We start from the raw sequence: 18,697 nt of genomic DNA, 5'->3' as shown, positions 1-18,697 counted from the left end.
TCAAGGAGGCCCGGGGCTTGAACCGCGGACCTCCCATGTGGTAGACGGACGCCCTAACCACTGGGCCAAGTCCGTTTCCCTCCTGTGGAGTTTCATAGCACCCTGGTGGAGTAAAATAAGTAGTAATCAATACCCTTATTCCGTATATGCGGAAAAGTCCCAGAGAGAAAAAGCAACCTGCTCAAGGACTCACCCAGCAGGAGTTTAGTTATATAGGACCTCTATGGCTCAAATAATCTTAAAGATTATCTAATCTAGCATGTGCAAATTGGTAGCTAGAAGGCCCATTCTGGCCAATAGATACACATTTGACCATATAGATTTTTTACATTTTGTTTTGTTTTTGCTTTTGGGTTTTAATTTGAATTGGTGGTTAACACTTAAAAATCAAGAAATTTCCCATAAATAGCTAGAATTTCCGTTTCTTTTGAAAAGGTAGAAGGTCAGTCAAAACTGGACAGAAACAATAGAGTAAATTTGATTGGAACTGAGTATCAGCTGCCTCCTTGGAACATGGCTTGAGCTCTCCAGTTTGCCACAATCTCCACTTGTTTCTACCTGGCCCCTCTTCTCATTTATGTTTCATCAGGCCCTTGTAGGCCTTTGAGGTGTGACCTCCCGTCCAACCCAATTTCTCATTTAAACAATGAGGTACACACATTTTAGAGCTGCTGAAATGGTATGTGTGGGATATGGGATGAATCAGCGTAAATAGACAAAGCACTCAAAAATACCTGTGGAATAACTGAAGGACCTTATCCAAGGCTTCACAGGGAAAGGAGCATCAGGGCCATGCCCTGAACTGAGTTTTGGTTTGGTATCTTTCCACAAGACTGTGCGGCCTGTCTGAATACTGATTTCTGCTAAGAGGCCTGATTCTACCTAGCCAGTCCTAGCCCTGCCCAAAATAAAGTGTGGTGTGTGTGTGTGTGTGAGAGAGAGAGAGAGAGAGAGAAAGAGAGAGAGCCAGAGAGCCAGAGAGACAGAGAAAATGATAGGCTTTATTTAGTCTTAATTCAAACTCTGGGAATTCAAAGTTAATACCGTAGCCTGTGAGTTTCATATTCACACCAGAAGGAAAAAAAATAGATTTCATGCTTGGGATTTACGTTGTCTGTTGTGCATTATCCAAAATGACCTTTATAACCTGTTGCTATCCAGTTGTTTTTTTAAATATAATAAACTTTATTTTTAAAGAATTTTTATATTTCAGAAAAGTTACAGCGCAAGTGGAAGGGTTCCCATATACCCCCTCCCACATCTTCCCTATTAATAACATTTTACAATTGTGTGGCATATTTGTTACAATTGATGAATAAACATTGAAGCAGTGCTACTAACCTAGTTCAATAGTTTATATTGTGTTTACCCTTAATTCCAATGCCCTATGTTCTACCCTCCTCTCCCTCCCCTCAGAACCTCTGGTAACCACTATCTTTATAACAATGTTACATGTTTTCCATTACTACAATAGTAATAAATTTACTTTTTCCATGGTTACATTTCCCCCTTCCTCAAAAACCTTGAGGATTTTGAGATAGTGATACCCGCTCTGCCTCAGATTGAGAGAGGGCTTCAATCTTTTGGGGCAGATGGAAGGAACTGACCTGACCTGCAGAACTTTGCTATATTGCATTGTTTTTTGATTATATATTATGGAAAAAGTCAATCATACACAAAAGTAAAAAGCATAGTACAATGAATTCTTGTATATCCATCATCTAGATTCAACAATCATCAACTCATTGCTGCTATTCAGTTTTAAATTACTCTTTGCCCATACTTGGGAAGATCGAGTCTATAAAGATTGCATCATGTGCTATCAGAAAACTGTTGGGACACATTTCCTTCTATGTTCAGCTTTTTGGTATTGGCATAGGCAAACTTATCCACAGACCTGTCAAGATATGTTGCTACTGAACTTTTTCACCAGTTCACACATAAACTGTACCTGTGTCTACTGGAAAGTTAGAATTTGAGGAACTGGAATAAAGATCATCACAGCTTTCCAGCTCCACCAACTCTGATTTTCCCCCTTTGATATTCGGCTCATTGAGCTATGCCCTTAGGTAAGAGATCATCTTCAACTATAGGAAGGCCAAAGAAATGTCAGCCTCTATTTCATCTGGCTCCTCGCCTTCAAGTGACCCAATCTTCAAGACTGCAATGACCAGGCCCTTTATGCACTGATGCCAGTTCAGGAAGAACTGCCCACCATTTGATCAATAAGAAAAGTTTTGGTTTCACTGACTAGCATTCTCATGATTAAAACTTTTCCTTCTCAGAATCCTTCTCCTTTTCAGGTAGCAAGGGTTCATTCAGTACTTTGCAAAATTAGGGTTGCATTAGGTAAGGATGGAAAAGGCCATGGTTCAGAACACAGAGGACTCTGGTGTCGAGCCTCTAGGGTGAGCTTGGGGAGGGCAGATGACCACCCAAGTCCTCGATTTTGCCATCTGTGAGCGATGTCAGTGAACTCACCTCCAAAGTCGGTGCCAGGTCTAGGACACAGCTGGTGAGGGAAAACGTGGTCAGGATTGAGCCGGGTCCCAGACACAGTATGACAATATCTCCTGGAAAGGGTGTGGGCTTGGAGAGAGAATGTCTGCCTTCAGCTACTGGCTCCAGCTTTATGGCATTGGGAAACTTACCTCATCTTCCTCATCACAAGGCGGGGATCATCCAGCTTACTTAGTAGGGCTGTGGTAACTAAGGCCAGTCACACACTGACACACAGCAGGCACTCAGAAATAGGTAATAGCTACCTGGGTCTCACCATCTGCCAGGCTCATTACTTGGAATATGCCATTTCCTTTTCTCAATCAGTTTATATAGGAGGTTTTGCAGTTGAGGAAATTGAGGTTCAGAGGGATTAAGTCATTTGCACAGATTCAAACCAATAGTTCTCTCTGAGAACTATTATTATAATCATGTCTTTTATTAATAACATTCCCTTTGCCTTCTAATATCACTTGCACATTTTACTGTCACCTTCACATTTGAAGTACAGCTTTCGTTTTGGCTTCTGATGAATTGATCTCCAAATCTTGGTTCTAAAGCACCCCAATAGCAGTTACACCTCATTTTATCTCCTTTTGAAAAAAATTTTGCCTGTATTATTAAAATCTAATTTAATTATTAAGGTCAATTAGGCTCTTGGGAGGAAAAAAATAGGACTCATTGTAAAACTGAGGAAAAAATAAATAAAATAAAGTCTTACTGAGAGCCTATCTCCCCAGATGTACAACATTTGGGAATGGTTGTAGCTCAGTGGTTGAGTGCCTCCCTCCCATGTACAAGGTCTTAGGTTCTATCCTTGGTACTTCCTAAAAAATAATAAATAAATAAAATTGGTATATTTCCACGTACAAAAATTTGGCTCTGGCTATTTCAACCTTGTTTTAGGGTGTTAGCTCCTCAGGTGGTTGTAATAAAAGTGCTCTTTGATGACTCAGTTTTGGCATGAATATGGCCTTGACGGCAACTTGGCTGAGCTACAGTGTGTGGAAAAAGCTCTCTTCACCCAGAGCACACTGATCTTTTTGTTGCTTTCTGTGAAAGCAAAATGATTCGCCTGTGGGCTTCAAAAGATAACCATGTCTAACCTTTCTGAAGACCCCTGGATAGGAAAGCCTGCTGGGGCCCAGGGAGGACAGCAAGCAGCAGGGGTACCCAGGTCTGAAGGCCCTCATGCAAAGGCCTGAAGAAGGTTGTGGAGCTCTGTCTCCTTCCCCACCTCCTCCCAGGAGGAGACTTAGCTCCTCTTTTTGCTTTCTAGAACAGCTTACAGGGTACTTCACTGTTTAAAAATGCTTTTAACAAAATTTGGTTATATTTATTGAAGTAATACATGAGCACGGTGAAAAGCTCACACCTTACAGAAGGGTAGGCCACAGAATTCAAGGCTCTCTTCCTCTTAGTCACCCATCCCCGAGGCAGCCCACTGCTGGCAGTCCATGTTTCCAGAAACATCTATGTACGTCCAGATGCATATGTGTGTGTTTGTGTATATGTAGATGTGTATCTACCTAGGCATGTGTACATGGATTCTACCACCACCCTCATCAAATGCAAGGATTCTATTTTTCCTCTTGCTTTTTCCACTTAACTGTGTATCTTTGCGTCTTTCTTTGTCAGCACATACACACCTACCTCACCCCTGAGACAGACAAAGTACCCACTGTGTGCAAGCACTTGTTTGTTTGACCACTCTCCTGATGATGGACTTTAAGTTGTTTCCAGACTTTTTAAAGGAGTCTGACTGAGACCCCTGGGTGGGTGAGACCACGATTTTACCCACATTTGGGAGTGTATCGGTAGAATCCTTTACCACATGTGTAATTACTGAGCCAAAGAATATGTGCATTTTAATCTTTGAGGGGCATTGCCAATCTTGCAAACACAATCTTATTAATAGAATCACGGCTGGGAAGGACTTTAGGTATTATCAGAATACCTAAACCTTAGAACCCTAGAGCTCCACGTTGGCCAGGGGCAAATAGAGGAGCAAGACAGGAAAGGGAGTGAGAACCAGGAGCTGCAGGGTCTCTATGTACCCATCTCTGCTTCCATTAGGGTACTCTATTTTCATCTGCTCTGATGATTAGGTTCCATGCTTTGTTTGGGAAAAGGGTTCTGCTACTTAAACAACAGCAACAAACAAACACTACTGATATAATTTTACAGCTGCACATACTGAGGCCCAGAGAGGACGCACAGTACAATTGAGACTAGAACACAAGTCTTTTCACTGTGGTCTTGTCTTAGCTCCAGTTCATTATGCTGTGGGGTTCATCTAGCCTCCTCCTCCAGGCTCCCCAAGTGTGTCCTACTCCAGGGAGTCCCTGCCCCTGGGGCAGCCCGTGCCTTTGGAGCAACTCTACCCTCTGCCTTCTGTTTAGCTGGAGGGGCTCCTGGAAACCTCGGTCATTGGTGTTGCCTCCCGGGCTTTGAAGAGTGGAGCCTCTCCCTTAAGGGTCTGAAGAGGGCCACAATCATGTCAACCAAACGGGCTTTCAGATACACTCGACTGCATCAGGGGACTCCTCTTTGAAGGTTCTGGGTCAGGAGGCTCAGAGGGGTCCAGGTATCTGTAAGGAACAGCTGTTTTTCTATTTCCAATCCACTTTCGACTGATACTTTTCCAATATGATAAAAATATATTACTAGGACATTTTAAAAAGACATACAAAGTGCAAGTCCCAATTTTTAAAATTATCATTAGATTTACCAGACATAGCCTAACAATCAACAATCAGTTTCTATTTTTATCTCATCATGAAATGGTGACAAAGTTTGCAGACTGGCAAACTTTGAGTAGCCTTGCTCTAGGTGGTAGTCACGCAGATAAAACACTGTTTTAAGCTTTTAACCTTAAGTGACAGAGAGGAAAGTTCCCTGAGTTAGGGGTCAAGGGTCTAGGTTCTGGCCCTGGCTCACTGTCTTTTTATATATATATACTGAGTCCTTTCCTCTCTCTGGGTCTCAGTTTTCCCATTTGTTAAAGGATTGCTAACCTGCCCTTGGCCATTCAGAGGATCTAATAAGGTAACGGAATTTTCCTTGGCGAGCTTGTGAGAAAGAGCCACCTGCCAATATTCAACTGCCTGCTAAGGATTTACATGATTGAAGAGATCTACTTTAAGAGAATGGGAGTTTGAATGGTGCAAGGTGGTGGGAGGGGTGGAAGTCTTCCGTCGGAAGCTAGTTTGGAGGCATGAGGCATGAGTTGGGAGAGCAGGCCTGGAAGAGACAGCACAGCAAAGAGAACCCCTGAGTGGTGAGGGTGAAGGAGAAAGGGGCGGTGACCATGGAGGAGACTTCTGCATGGGGGGATGCCTGGGTTGACTATGATTCTAAACAGGCAGGAACCTCCTTCTTCCTCCCTCCCTAGATTTCGGCAGCAGTCTTTGTCTTGTTCTACTTGCACTCAGCCTCCAGATACCCTTGGAAAACTTCCCATCCTTCTTTCTAGTCTCAGATCCCAGCCCACTGCATGGCCACCGTGAGCTGGTTCCAAGGAGTCAACTGAGAACAGTGAGCATCAGTGGGCAGCCCCTAATACACCCTAGAGGGAGACAGAGGCAGGTTAGGTACTTCCTGAAAGCCACAGGGCATGCAGTACAGAATAAGACCTCCAGCGGGGGTTCTGTCTCCGGCTCTTAAGGTATATATTTTTCTATCCCTTTTGCCTAGGAAATCAACTTTTACAAGGTCATTGACTACATCCTGCATGGCAAAGAAGACATCAAAGTAATCCCGTAAGTTTCATCTCAAAGCTTGCAGAATTGCAAACACCTTATCAATATCTATAAGCTATTTACTCCAAGACCAACATTTAACCAAATTCAAGAACCACGCCTATGTTTAGAGGCAGAGAAAGCAATAAGAAGGCAGTACTGGATCATGGAAAGACCCATACAAGTTGGGAAAGAGGCCCAGATAAGGGAAGCTGAGTCAGGTGCTCTGAGTTTGAGTTCCAGATCTGGTGTTAATAAGTTTCCTGTCTGTGATCCAGACAAACATGCAGGTAAGCTGCCCGATGCGCTCAGTGATCAATCCTGAGACACCAGGATTTCAAAGGGAGAAAGGTATACATAGGGTATAGGTTACCGTAGAATTGTAAAGACTTCAATTCACAGAAAATAATGAAGTGGCTGAGCTAGACAGTTGTAAATCACTTAACATGAAATAACAAGTACAAAGACTAAGGTAAAAAAGTGGGTGGGGCTGACAAAGTACAGCTGAGGAGCTAGACTTGGGGGGGGGGGCCACACCCCAGAATCGTGTGTTAAGATAAGGGGATGCAAGAGGGGCCGGTTAAGAGTTAACCTGTTACTGTCCAATTACAAGATAAAGATTATGCAGTTATAACACATAGGGTCAGCATCAAAGAAACAAGTTAAATGAATTAAAAGTTACAGATATTTGCCTCTTGCTACTTCAAAAAATAACATACATCAAGGCTGCCAGTTATTTGTTAATTCTTAATACTCGGCTTCATCTGGACCTCTCTTTCCCATCTGTAGAATGAGACTAAGGTCCCAGATCAGTGCTTCTCAACTGTGCATCTAGCGTTCATGGAGAACCTGAGGCAAAATCAGGAAGCTGGCTACAAAAATTTTTTCCCCAAGGAGGACATATTCGAACGATATTTGAGAAGATCATGAAAAGGAAAGAACTGAACCTGCTTATAGGTGGTTGGGACTCAAGGATCATTTTAAGATTTAAACAGTCACAGACCATATTAGTATATGCTTGTGCTGTTTTGGTCACCTAGTACACTCGCAAAAACTTAGTTGGCTTCTTAGCCATTTGAATCCACTCCAGGTGCCAAGAGTCACACCAAGAATTCTTGTTGGGTGCCTTGCATTTCTTTCACAATTTATTAATATTACTAATTGCAGACTCTCTGAGGCTGCAGTCAATCTCTGTTGGAAAGCAACATCCTTAGTCTTTTTTCTGAGCTATTTTTTTGTTCATTTGAAGGGATTTACTGTATGTAACCTCAATCCTTAAAGAGTGGGTGTGACGGGCCGATTTGATCCTGATCATCAGAATGAATTGCAGTAGTTCTCTGTCATTCAGATGAAGTCATTCTCCAGATTACCTTTACTGGGTGGGGATGAGAAGTTGCCTCAATTCCCTGCTTTTCTAGGTTCTCTCTCTTCCCTTTTTTGTTGTTGTTTATATATTATTTAAAAGTAGAGAAATTGCGAACTTACAAAAAAATCATGCATAATGAGCAGAATTTCCATTCGTCACCCTTCCACGAACTCCTTACATTATTGTAGAAGATTTGTTACAGATTATAAAAGAACATGATCAGACTGTTACCACTATGGTCCATAGCATACACTTGGCATATTTTTCCATATATCCCCTATTATTAACACCGTGTATTAGTATTGTACATTTGTTACAGTTCATGAAAGAACAGTCATATTTGTACTGTTAACAACAGTTCATCTTTCACCACAAGCTTGATTGTGTTATCCAGTTCCATGCCTTGTACACTCTATCCAAAGTGTACACTCAGTGGCTTTCACTTTCATCACAGAGTTGTACAGTCATTGCCCCAGTAAACCTTTGACCATTTCCCTTAGTCCAAAAGAAAAAATTCCATAACCCCTATCATTGACCATTAGCATTGATATAGTACCTTATTTGACATTGATGCAAGAATATTACAATATTGCTGTTAACTATAGTCTATAAATTACATTAATTGAATTTTCCCCATGCATCACTATTTTCTCACCACCTTGTAATAGTGACATACATTTGTTCTAGTTCATAGAACATTCCTGTATTTGTACTTTTACCCACGATCCTCATCCACCTCCAAGTTCACTATGTTCTTCAGTCATTCAGTCCCCAGATTATTTTCTAGCTTTCTTTCAATTGACATTTATGTCCCTAGACTACCTCATAATCCCATTTAAAAATCAGCTGTTTTAGTTATACTCACTGTAATGTGGTACCATCAACTCCATCCATTTCTATACTTTTGTGGCCAAGCTAACTGAAAATTCTACATTCATTAAGTAATCTTCAGTCCCTCTCCTCAGTCCTCATCCTACCTCCTAGTAACCTATAGGCCAGGTTTTTTTTTTTTTAAGATTTATTTATTTATTCATTTCTCTCCCCTTCCCCACCCAACCCCCCACGGATTGTCTGTTCTCTGTGTCTGTTTGCTACGTGTTCTTCTTTGTCCACTTCTGTTGTTGTCAGCCGCACGGGAATCTGTGTTTCTTTTGGTTGCGTAATCTTGTTGTGTCAGCTCTCCGTGTGGGCGGCACTATTCCTGGGGCAGGCTGCACTTTCTTTCGCGCTGGGCGGCTCTCCTTATGGGCGCACTCCTTGTGCGTGGGGCTCCCCTACACAGGGGACACCCTTGCATGGCAGGGCACTCCTTGCACGCATCAGCACTGCGCTTGGGCCAGCTCCACACGGGTCAAGGAGGCCCGGGGTTTGAACCGTGGACCTCCCATGTGGTAGACAGACACCCTAACCACTGGGCCAAGTCCGCCACCTAGGCCAGGTTTTAAAGTCATATGTTTATGCTTCAGGTTTAGTTCATATTACTGAGACCATGCAATATTTGTCCTTTTGTGCCTGACTTATTTCAGCTAGCATAATGTCCCCAAGGTTCATTCATGTTATCATCTGTGTCCCGATTTTCAATTCTGTTTTTAGTTCTTCTGGATATATTCCTAGTAGAGGGATTGTTAGATAATATGGCAGTTCTCTTTAATTTCCTGAGGAACCACCAAACTGTCTTCACAGAGGCTGCACCATTCTACATTCCCACGGACAGTGAAGCAGTGTTCTTGTTTCTCTACAAGCTCTCCAGCACTTGTTGTTTTTTGTTTGCTTGTTTTTTTAAATAATGGTCATTCTATCAGGTGTGAGATGATATCTTTGTATAGTTTTGATTTGCATTTCTCTAATAGCTAGTGATACTGAACATTTTTTCATGTGTTTTTTTACCATTTGTATTTCCTCTGGGGGGAAATGTCAGTTTAAGTCTTTCACCCATTTTTAAATTGGATTGCTTGCTCTTTTATTGTTGAGTTGTATTATCTCTTTATATAGCATGGAAATCAAACCTGCATCAGATGTGTGGTTTCCAAACATTTTCTGCCATTGAGTGGGTTGCCTTTTCACCTTCTTGACAAAAGTCCTTTGAGCACAAAAGTGTTTAAGTTTGAGGATGTCCCATTTATCCACATTTTCTTTCATTGCTCGTGTTTTGGGTGTAAAGTTTAAGAAACCACTACCTAACACCAGATTTTGATGATGTTTTCATACATTTTCTTATGGTTCTTGCTTTCCATTTGGGTCTTTAATGTATTTTGAGTTAGTTTTTGTATAAAGTGTGAGATAGGGGTCCTACTTCTTTCTTTCACATATGAATATTCAGTTCTCCCACCACCATTTGTGTAAGAGACTGTATTGCCCCGACTGAGCGAGTTTGACAGCCTTGTCAAAAATCACTTGACCACAGATGTGAGGGTCTGTTTTTGAACCATCAGCTCAGTTCTATTGGTTTCTATGTCTATCTTTATGCCAGTACCATGCTATTTTTACTACCTTAGCTAAGTAATATGATTTAAAGCCAGAAAGTGAGAGTTCTCCAACTTCATTCTTCCTTTCAAAGGTGTTTGTGGCTGATCAGGGCCCTTCCCCTTCCAAATAAATTTCATAGTTGGATTTTCCATTTTTTTAAAAAAGGCTGTTGGAATTTTTTATTGGAATTGCTTTGAATTTATATACCAAGTTGGGTAGAATTAATATCTTATCAATATTTAGTCTTCCTATCTAAGAACACAGAATGTTCATCCACTTAATTAGGTCTTCTTTAATTTCTTCCAGCAATGCATTGTAGTTTTCTAAATACAAATGTTTTAAGTCCTTGATTAAGTTTATTCCTAAATATTTGATTCTTTTAGTAGCTATTATAAATGGAAATTTTTTCCTGACATCCTCCTCAGATTGCTCATTCCTAGTGTATAGAAACACTACTGATTTTTGTATATTTCTCTTATATCCTGCAACTTCATTTATTAGATCTAGTAGCTTTGTTGTAGATTTTCAGGACTTTCTAGGTACAAGATCATATCTGTGAATAGTGAAAGTTTTGCTTCTTCCTTTCCAATTTGATACCTTTTATATCTTTTTCTTATCTGTTTGCTCTAGCTAGAACCTCTAGTGCTGTATTGAACAAAAGTGGTGACATTGGGCATCCTTGTCTTGTTCCCAATCTCAGTGGGAAAGCTTTCAGTCTTTCACCATTGAGTACAATGGGGATTTTTCATATATTCCTTTAATCATGTTAAGAAGGTTTCCTTCAATTCCTATCATGTGGAGTGTTTTTATCAAGGAAGGATGCTGGATTTTGTCAAATTCCTTTTCTGAGCCAATCAAGATGACCATGTGATTTTTCTTCTTTGATTTATTAATGTGATGTATTATGCTGATTGATTTTCTTGTGTTGAAACACCCTTGCATGCCTGGAAATAAAGCCCACTTGACAATGATGAATAATTCTTTTAATGTGTTGTTGGATTTGATTAACAAATATTTTGTTGAGGATTTTTGCCCCTATATTCATTAGGAAATGGGTCTGTAATTTTCTTTTCTCATAATATTTTTATTTGGCTTTGGTATTAGGGTGATATTGGCTTCATAGAATGAGTTTGGTAGGACTCCTTCTTGTTCAATTTTTTGGAAGATTTTGAGCAAGATTGGTATTAAATATTCTTTGAATGCTTGGTAGAATTCACCTGTGAAGCCATCTGGTCCTGGACTTTTCGTTTTGGTGAGTTGTTTGATGACTGTTTCAATCTGTTTGTGCTTGGTTTATTGAGGTCTTCTATTTCTTCTAGGGTCAGTGTAGGTTATTCATATGTCCCTAGGAATTTTTCCATTTCATCTACACTGTCTAGTTTGTTAGCATACAGTTTTTCTTTGTATCCTCTTTTTTTTTTTTTTTTTTTTAAAGATTTATTTTTATTTATTTAATTCCCCTCCCCTCCCCTGGTTGTCTGTTTTCTGTGTCTTTTTGCTGCGTCTTGTTTCTTTGTCCGCTTCTGTTGTCGTCAGCCGCACGGGAAGTGTGGGCGGCGCCATTCCTCGGCAGGCTGCTCCCTCCTTCGCGCTGGGCGGCTCTCCTTATGGGTGCACTCCTTGTGCATGGGGCTCCCCTACGCGGGGGACACCCCTGTGTAGCACGGCACTCCTTGCGCGCATCAGCACTGCGCATGGGCCAGCTCCACACGGGTCAAGGAGGCCCGGGGCTTGAACCGCGGGCCTCCCATGTGGTAGACGGACGCCCTAACCACTGGGCCAAAGTCCGTTTCCCTCTTTGTATCCTCTTGTGATCTATTTCATTTCTGTGGGGTCACTAGTAATGTCCCCATTTTCATGTCTGATTTTATTTGTATCTCTCTTTTTTCTTTGTCAGTCTAGCTAAGGGTTTGTCAATTTTATTGATCTTCTCAAAGAACCAACTTTTGGTTTTGTTAATTCTCTCTGTTGTTTTCGTCTTCTCAATTTCATTTATTTCTGCTTTAAACTTCATTATTTCATTCTTTCTACTTGCTTCAGGCATTATTTGCTGTTCCTTTTCTAGTTCTTCTGACTGTGTAGTCAGGTAGTTGATCTTAGCTCTTTCTTCTTTCTTAATGTAAGTATTGGGAATATGGATTTCCCTCTCTGCACTGCTTTAACCTCATCTCATAAGTTCTAATATCCTGTGTTCTCAATTTCATTTGTCTTGAGATATTTAATGATTTCTCTTGCAATTTCTTCTTTGACCCACTGATTATTTAATAGTGTGTGGGTTAATCTCCATATATTTGTGAATATTCCCTTTTTCTTCCTGTTGTTGATTTCCAGCTTTATTCCATTGTGAGCAGAGGAAGTGCTTTGTATAATTTGATCTTTTAAAATTTATTGAGAATAGTTTTGTGAACCAACTTATGGTCTATCCTGGAGAAAGTTCCATGAAAACTTGAGAAGAATTTATATCCTCTATTTTGGGGTGCAATGTTCTGTATATGTCTATTAGTTCTAGTTAATTTATCATATTATTCAAGCTCTAAGTTTCTTTATTGATCCTCTGCCGAGATGTTCTATCCATTGATGAGAGTGATTTATTGAAGTCTCCAACCATTATCGTAAAGACATCTACTTCTCCTTTCAGATTTTCTAGGGTTTGCCTCATGTATTTTGGGGCATCCTGGTTAGGTGCATATACATTTATCATTGTTATTTCCTCCTGGTGGATTGTCCCTTTTATTAGTATATAATGTCCTTCCTTATCTCTACAGTTTATTTCATCTGATGTAAGTATAGCCATTTTAGGGGGCAGGCTGTTTAGAAGGACTTTTATTGATCTGGTGCCCATCTTCCTCACTAATCTAATCCCTTTCCACTCTTCTACCTGGTGCCCCTTCTTCACCCTTACTCTATTCTTGTCTTCTTTTTATTTTTTTAACTTTTAATAATATAAGAGCTGTTTTTAGCTACTATTGCTTTTTTAAAAAAGCATTTTAAATTCACATACCATACTTCTATCCAAAGTGTACAATCAAAGACTTTTAGTATAATCACAGAGTTGTACATTCATCATAACAAAAATTTTAGAAAAATTTTGTTATTCCAAAAAGAAAAACTCCACACCCCTTAGCATTCACCTCTCAATCCCTCTGTCCTTCCCCAGCCTAACCACTAATCTAGTTCTGCCTTTATAAATTTATTTACATTTTCATTTTATATAAATAGAATCATACAATATGTAGTACTTTGTGTCTGGTTTCTTTAACTTAGTATAATGTGGGTTTGTGGGGTTTTTTTTGACTATATTAACATTTTGTAACATTAACATACATTTGTTCAGTTTCAAAGAATAACAATATTTTGTATGCAGTATTTACCCATATTCATGTTTCACATGAGGTTTTACTTTGCTGTACAGTCCCATGTTACATTTTTAAACTTTTCTTCTAGTAATATACATGTCCTTAGACTTTCTCTTTCAACCAATCTCATACCCATATAATAGCACTGCTAGTTACAAACACTTTTTTCAACTTTTCTATTCATTTCAAAAGATTACAAACAACCTTTGATGAATTCTGCACAGGTGACCCTCAGCTTTCCATACTCTAACTGCCTTCTATTTTCTGGTCACTATATTCTACATATTAATTCCATGAGTTTACACAACATATTTAGTTCATAAAAGTGCAATCATATATTATTTATCTTTTTGTGCCTGACCTTGCTTCACTCACTATAATGTTCTTCAGATTCATCCAGTTGTCATATGTTTCACAACTTCATTTCTTTTTACAGCTGCATAATTTCGATCATGTGAATACATCACAGTTTGTTTATTCATTCACTGTTTGATAGACACCTAGATGGTGGCAGTTTGATATTATTGATGAATTCCAAAAAAGAAATATTGATTATATTTGTAACCTGGTCTGTTCCTCTGGGTGTGTTTCCCTTTGACTGTATTAAATTCAGAGGTTTCACTTTTACTTGACTAAATTAAGATTAGGGCTTTGATTCGGCCATGTCAGTAGGATGTTGAGGCCCTGCCCCCTTGGTAGGCTGACACAGAAAATGACATGGCAGAGGAGAGGGCTTAGTTTTTGATGCCGGAGCCCTGGGGAAAGAGCTGAGTTGTTCACCTGATAGTTTACAGCTGGCCTTGTAAACTATCTGTATAGTTTACAGCTGGCCTTGTAGAGCAGCTGAGCCCAAAAAGAGATGAGCCAACCTTATGCCAGCCTACAGCTGGCATATTCATGTTTCACATGAGATCAGAAGAAGCTGGGACCACAGAGCCTTAAGAGGAAGAGGGAGCCTGAACACTTGCAGACCATGGCAGCCATCTTGCTCCAACACATGGCAAGACTTTGGTGAGGGAAGTAACTTACTCTTTATGGCCTTGTGACTGTAAGCTTCTACCCCAAATAAATACCCTTTATAAAAGCCAACAGATTTCTGGTACCTTGCATCAGCATGCCTTTGGCTGACTAATACATGGGTTATTTCCATCTTTTGGCAATTGTGAATAATGCCACTATGAATGTTGGTGCGCCCATGTCCATTCATGTCACTGCTCTTGGTTCTTCTGGATATATACCTAGTAGTGGTATTGATGGGTCCATGGTAAATCTATATTCAACTTCTTTAGAAACTGCCTCTGAAGCTCTTAGGTCCTGGGAGATTATTGACTGATTCAGTCTCTTTAAATGTGATTGCTTTGTTAATTTCTTGTATTTCTTGTAGAGTCAATGTAGGTTGTTTGTGTGTTTCTAGTTATTTGTCCCTTCTCTAGGTTGTCTAGTTTGTTGGCAGAGTGCCTCATAATATTCTTTTATGATCCTTTTTATTTCTGTGGGGTCAGTCATAACTTCACCCACTTCACTGATGAGGCTGATGGAGCACTGTCTCGCCTCCTGCTCTGTCAGGGGTGGGGACGGAGCCACAGATGTGTCCAAAAGCAGCTGCAGTTGCCCAGAGAGGTTGAGGAGACACTGACAGCCTCCTATCCTACCGGGGGCAGAGATGCATCCACAGGTTTGTCCACCAGGCTAGTCTGTGTGTGCTGAAAGTTGCTACAATTGCCTGCTTAGGCTGAGAATGCATTATCCCTCCTCCTGCCCTTTCAGGGGCAAGGATGGAGCCAGAGGTGTGTCCAGTAATCTGGTTTGTGCAAGCTGAATGCAGCTGTAGTTGCCCAGAAAGGTGAGGGAGCACTGCCCCTTCTGCCCCTGCTAGGGGTAGGAATGGAACTACAGGAGGCCCAACACTCTAGTCCATGCAGTTCAAAGGCTCCTGCAGTTGTCTAGAAAGGTGAAGAAGCACCATCCCCCTCCTATCCTGCTGGAGGCAGAGACTTTCCACAGGTTTGCCTACTGGTCAGTCTGTGTGTGCTGAAATTGCTGCAGTTTCCCAGAGAGGCTGAGGGTGTACTGTGCCCCCTCCTACTCTGTCAGGGCCAAAGATAGAGCTGAAATGTGTCCAACAATCCGGTTCATGTGGGCTAAAAGTGGCTGCAGTTTCCTGGAGAGATTGGTGCAGATCCCCCCAGCTTTTCCCCGCCATAGGTGGGGCTACAGTCTAGGCCAGGGCTGCAATCCAGCCTGGGTGGAATGAAGCAGGTCCCTACTTGCACTGTGATTTTCAGTCTGCCCCACTTCTCCTGATGCCAGGAGCAGAGTTAACATGGAAGCTGCTGGCCTCTTTCTGACTTGGACAGGCTCAAACTTTAGCTGTTCTCAGGATTGGACTTCAGCCAGCTGAATTTACAGATTGATAGCTTAAATTTGTGCCTGACGTTCTCTTCCTCCCAATTTGGGGAAATGGAGCTTCCAACTCTAGCCAGAGAATGGCTCCCTAGGCAGCTTGTACCACCAGCAAAGGATGGCATGGAGCGCTGTACTCATGAGTCTTCACTGCAGATGGGCATTCTCCTCCTTCTGTTCTTCCAAGGATGTTGTAGGGTGCTCTTCTGTCTCCTGGGCCCCCTAAACAGGTGATTTAGAGAGCTCTTGATTATTACTAACTCCCCTGTAGGACAAGCTGACTCTTGGAGTGCCTTAGTCTGCTGCCATCTTGCCCCTCCCTTTCTTCTCTATTCCCCCCTCCCTTTTTTAACACAATCAATTTTATTGATACATAGTAATAAATCATATGATTCATCCAAAATGTACAATCGATGGTATTTGGTATAATCACAGATTTGTGTATTCATCATTTCAATCATTATTAGAACATTTTCATTACTTCAATAAAAATAATAATTTTAAAAAGACAAGTGAAATTCTTTACCTCCCATTCGCTCTGTGTGTCCTCTGCTGTACATAGCTGTATTTCTGGCTATTCTTGTACAAGCATTTATTTATTAAGCAGTTTTATTGAGATATATTCACATACTACATGATTTATCTATTGTATAAAATCAATGGCTTTTTTTCTTCCAGTTAGGCCAGTAATTTATTCTAATAGGGAGGGAAGAGAAATGGGAGAAAATAACAGATCATGGGTCCCAGGTAGAGAGGAAAGGGCTGAAAAGTGGTAAAGAGGGCTGATTTACAGACTATGATTTCCCATTATAGATTATAAATGCCCAGGTTTTACTTGCATATTGATCCATACAGGGTAAAAATGGCAAGAGCGGTGTGCAGAAGGCAGAAACAGGAGTCCAAAGGTAAGAGAGCACATTCAGCCCTTGGTGCCTGCTTTTTGAACAATTAATTATTCATCCCTTTGCTAATGGCAGGGGAGGAGATCCAGCTGTTTGCTGTTTTGATTGATTACCCTTAGGAGGGCCCAATGATAAAGTCCTTGGGGAATATCTGGGGCTTCTCCTGACCTCCCCTGGCTTCTGGAGGAAATCTTGTTCTGAATGGCAGAACCTTGGGGAGGGTCTTCCAGCAGCCATCTTGGGGTTCTTGATATCCACATGGACTTCTTGCCAGATTCCAGATCCATCTATTGATTCCTATCTTACTAGCCAGCTCCATTCCCCCCTCAGAGAGTTTACACCTTTATTCTTAAAGGGGTGCTCAAGGGAGATGATCTTTTTTCTGTAGCTATTTCCTGCTGGTTAGCGGCCGTAGGCCCTACCTGACAAGGTGTAAAACCCTCCTGGTATTCTACGTAGGTTGGAGGAAGATGGATCTGGCATCCTGGGCAAAGCTGAATGAAGCTCCCATGTGGCTAACAAGATGTTGATTCTGGAAGAAATAGACTTGATTAGAATTTTGAGAATATATGGCCCCACTAAGAGGATACTGGATCATAAAAGTAGAAAAGGCCAGGTGCTTGCAAAGGTTGCATTTTCCCAAAGTTGGTGAGAAACAATATTCTTTGTTCAGTTATTTTATGCAACTGGTTTACTATAAAGAGAGATTGCAGTAGGCAATGGGGTTAGGTATAAATTGCCAATCCAGGTTTCTATGGTAGGAGAGAGGAATGGGAAGAGGCATTGCCCTTTTCAGCTACAGGAGATGAAAACAGAGAAGATTTTTTTAAAGGGGTGTCTGGTTTGCCCTTCCTCTAGCAATAGGTATTTGGGCTAGTGTTAGAGGGAACAGCTGACTTTGACATAGACGCTACTTATATTTTTCTCTTGAAGAGGGATTTCAGGCCATGTAATGACTGGCATTTGTACATACCATCAGGTGCTTCTGGTGAGCTGGCACTTTCTTGGCAGCTGGCTTCACTCAGGATTAGTGCACCAAGCTGAAGACGTCTTTAATAGCTGTGGGAGTGATCAGAACTACAGAGTAAAGTTCCTTACATTTTGGCTCTTATTGAGAATGAGGCCTGTTTTCTTGCCAAGTTTTAATCAGAACCTGGTTTCCATGTCTTGGGTGAGGAATGGTTGCCCATGAACCATCTCTAAAGGACTAAGCTGAAGTGGGTCCTAACTACCTCGTTTGCTGTTTCCCTTCTGGTGGGAAAATGCTTAGCTTTGGTAGGATGGCATGTGGGTTTGCCAGTCCTCCCCAGGGTATGAGTGAGACAGGTTCTGGAACAGGGGCTAGGAGGGATACCTGGGTTAAGCACATTTATTAACTACTTAGAAAATGAAATTTACCAGGACTTTTAACATGTTCAATGTTTCCCTGCATTTGGTCTAGAATACAAAAATATCACCATAATCATTGGGCATATATTTAGAATAGGAGAGATATAGGTACAGTACTTAATAGTAATTAATGTACTACCCAATGCATAAGTTTCTCTTTGAGCTGCAATTAATAGATTCAAGTTCCAGATTTGCAATCCCTTACATGTTATCTCTTCATGGAAGCAGGTCATAATGCCAATTATGTTTAAATTCTATTCACAGTACTCCGGTGATCACTGCTCCACTTGGTATGTTCTTCATACCAGCAAGCTGTAGCACTGTTGGCCCTAAAGAGAAGTTAGGAAGGTAGGCTCCAGTATTCCACCAGCCTGGTGCATAGTGCCCTTCAGCACTATTAAACAGTGCCAGTCTGGAGGTGATATCCATTGTACATTTGGCTATATCGAGCCGTCACTCCCTGCTGCAGGAGTTTGAAACTGCAACATAGACCCCATCAACTTCAGGAGCACAACCAGAGATGTAGTAGATATCTTTATTGTTTTAGTGGTCAGTGACCAACCTAGCCAATAACTC

At 41.1% G+C, this 18,697-nt stretch overlaps 1 protein-coding gene across 1 annotated transcript in view; it reads left to right on the top strand.

Moving 5' to 3' along the window:
• Positions 1-18,697, top strand: part of PDE6A (phosphodiesterase 6A) — a 106,297-nt gene that overhangs the window by 11,902 nt on the left and 75,698 nt on the right. Inside the window, exon 6 of the mRNA XM_004453729.5 lies at positions 6,196-6,260. Within this exon, the coding sequence (XP_004453786.1) occupies positions 6,196-6,260 (65 nt within the window). The remainder of the gene's footprint in view (positions 1-6,195; positions 6,261-18,697) is intronic.

This window comes from Dasypus novemcinctus, chromosome 2, assembly GCF_030445035.2.
Source record: "Dasypus novemcinctus isolate mDasNov1 chromosome 2, mDasNov1.1.hap2, whole genome shotgun sequence".
Classification (NCBI taxonomy): Eukaryota; Metazoa; Chordata; class Mammalia; order Cingulata; family Dasypodidae; genus Dasypus; species Dasypus novemcinctus.
This window is presented reverse-complemented; position numbering and strand designations above follow the sequence as displayed.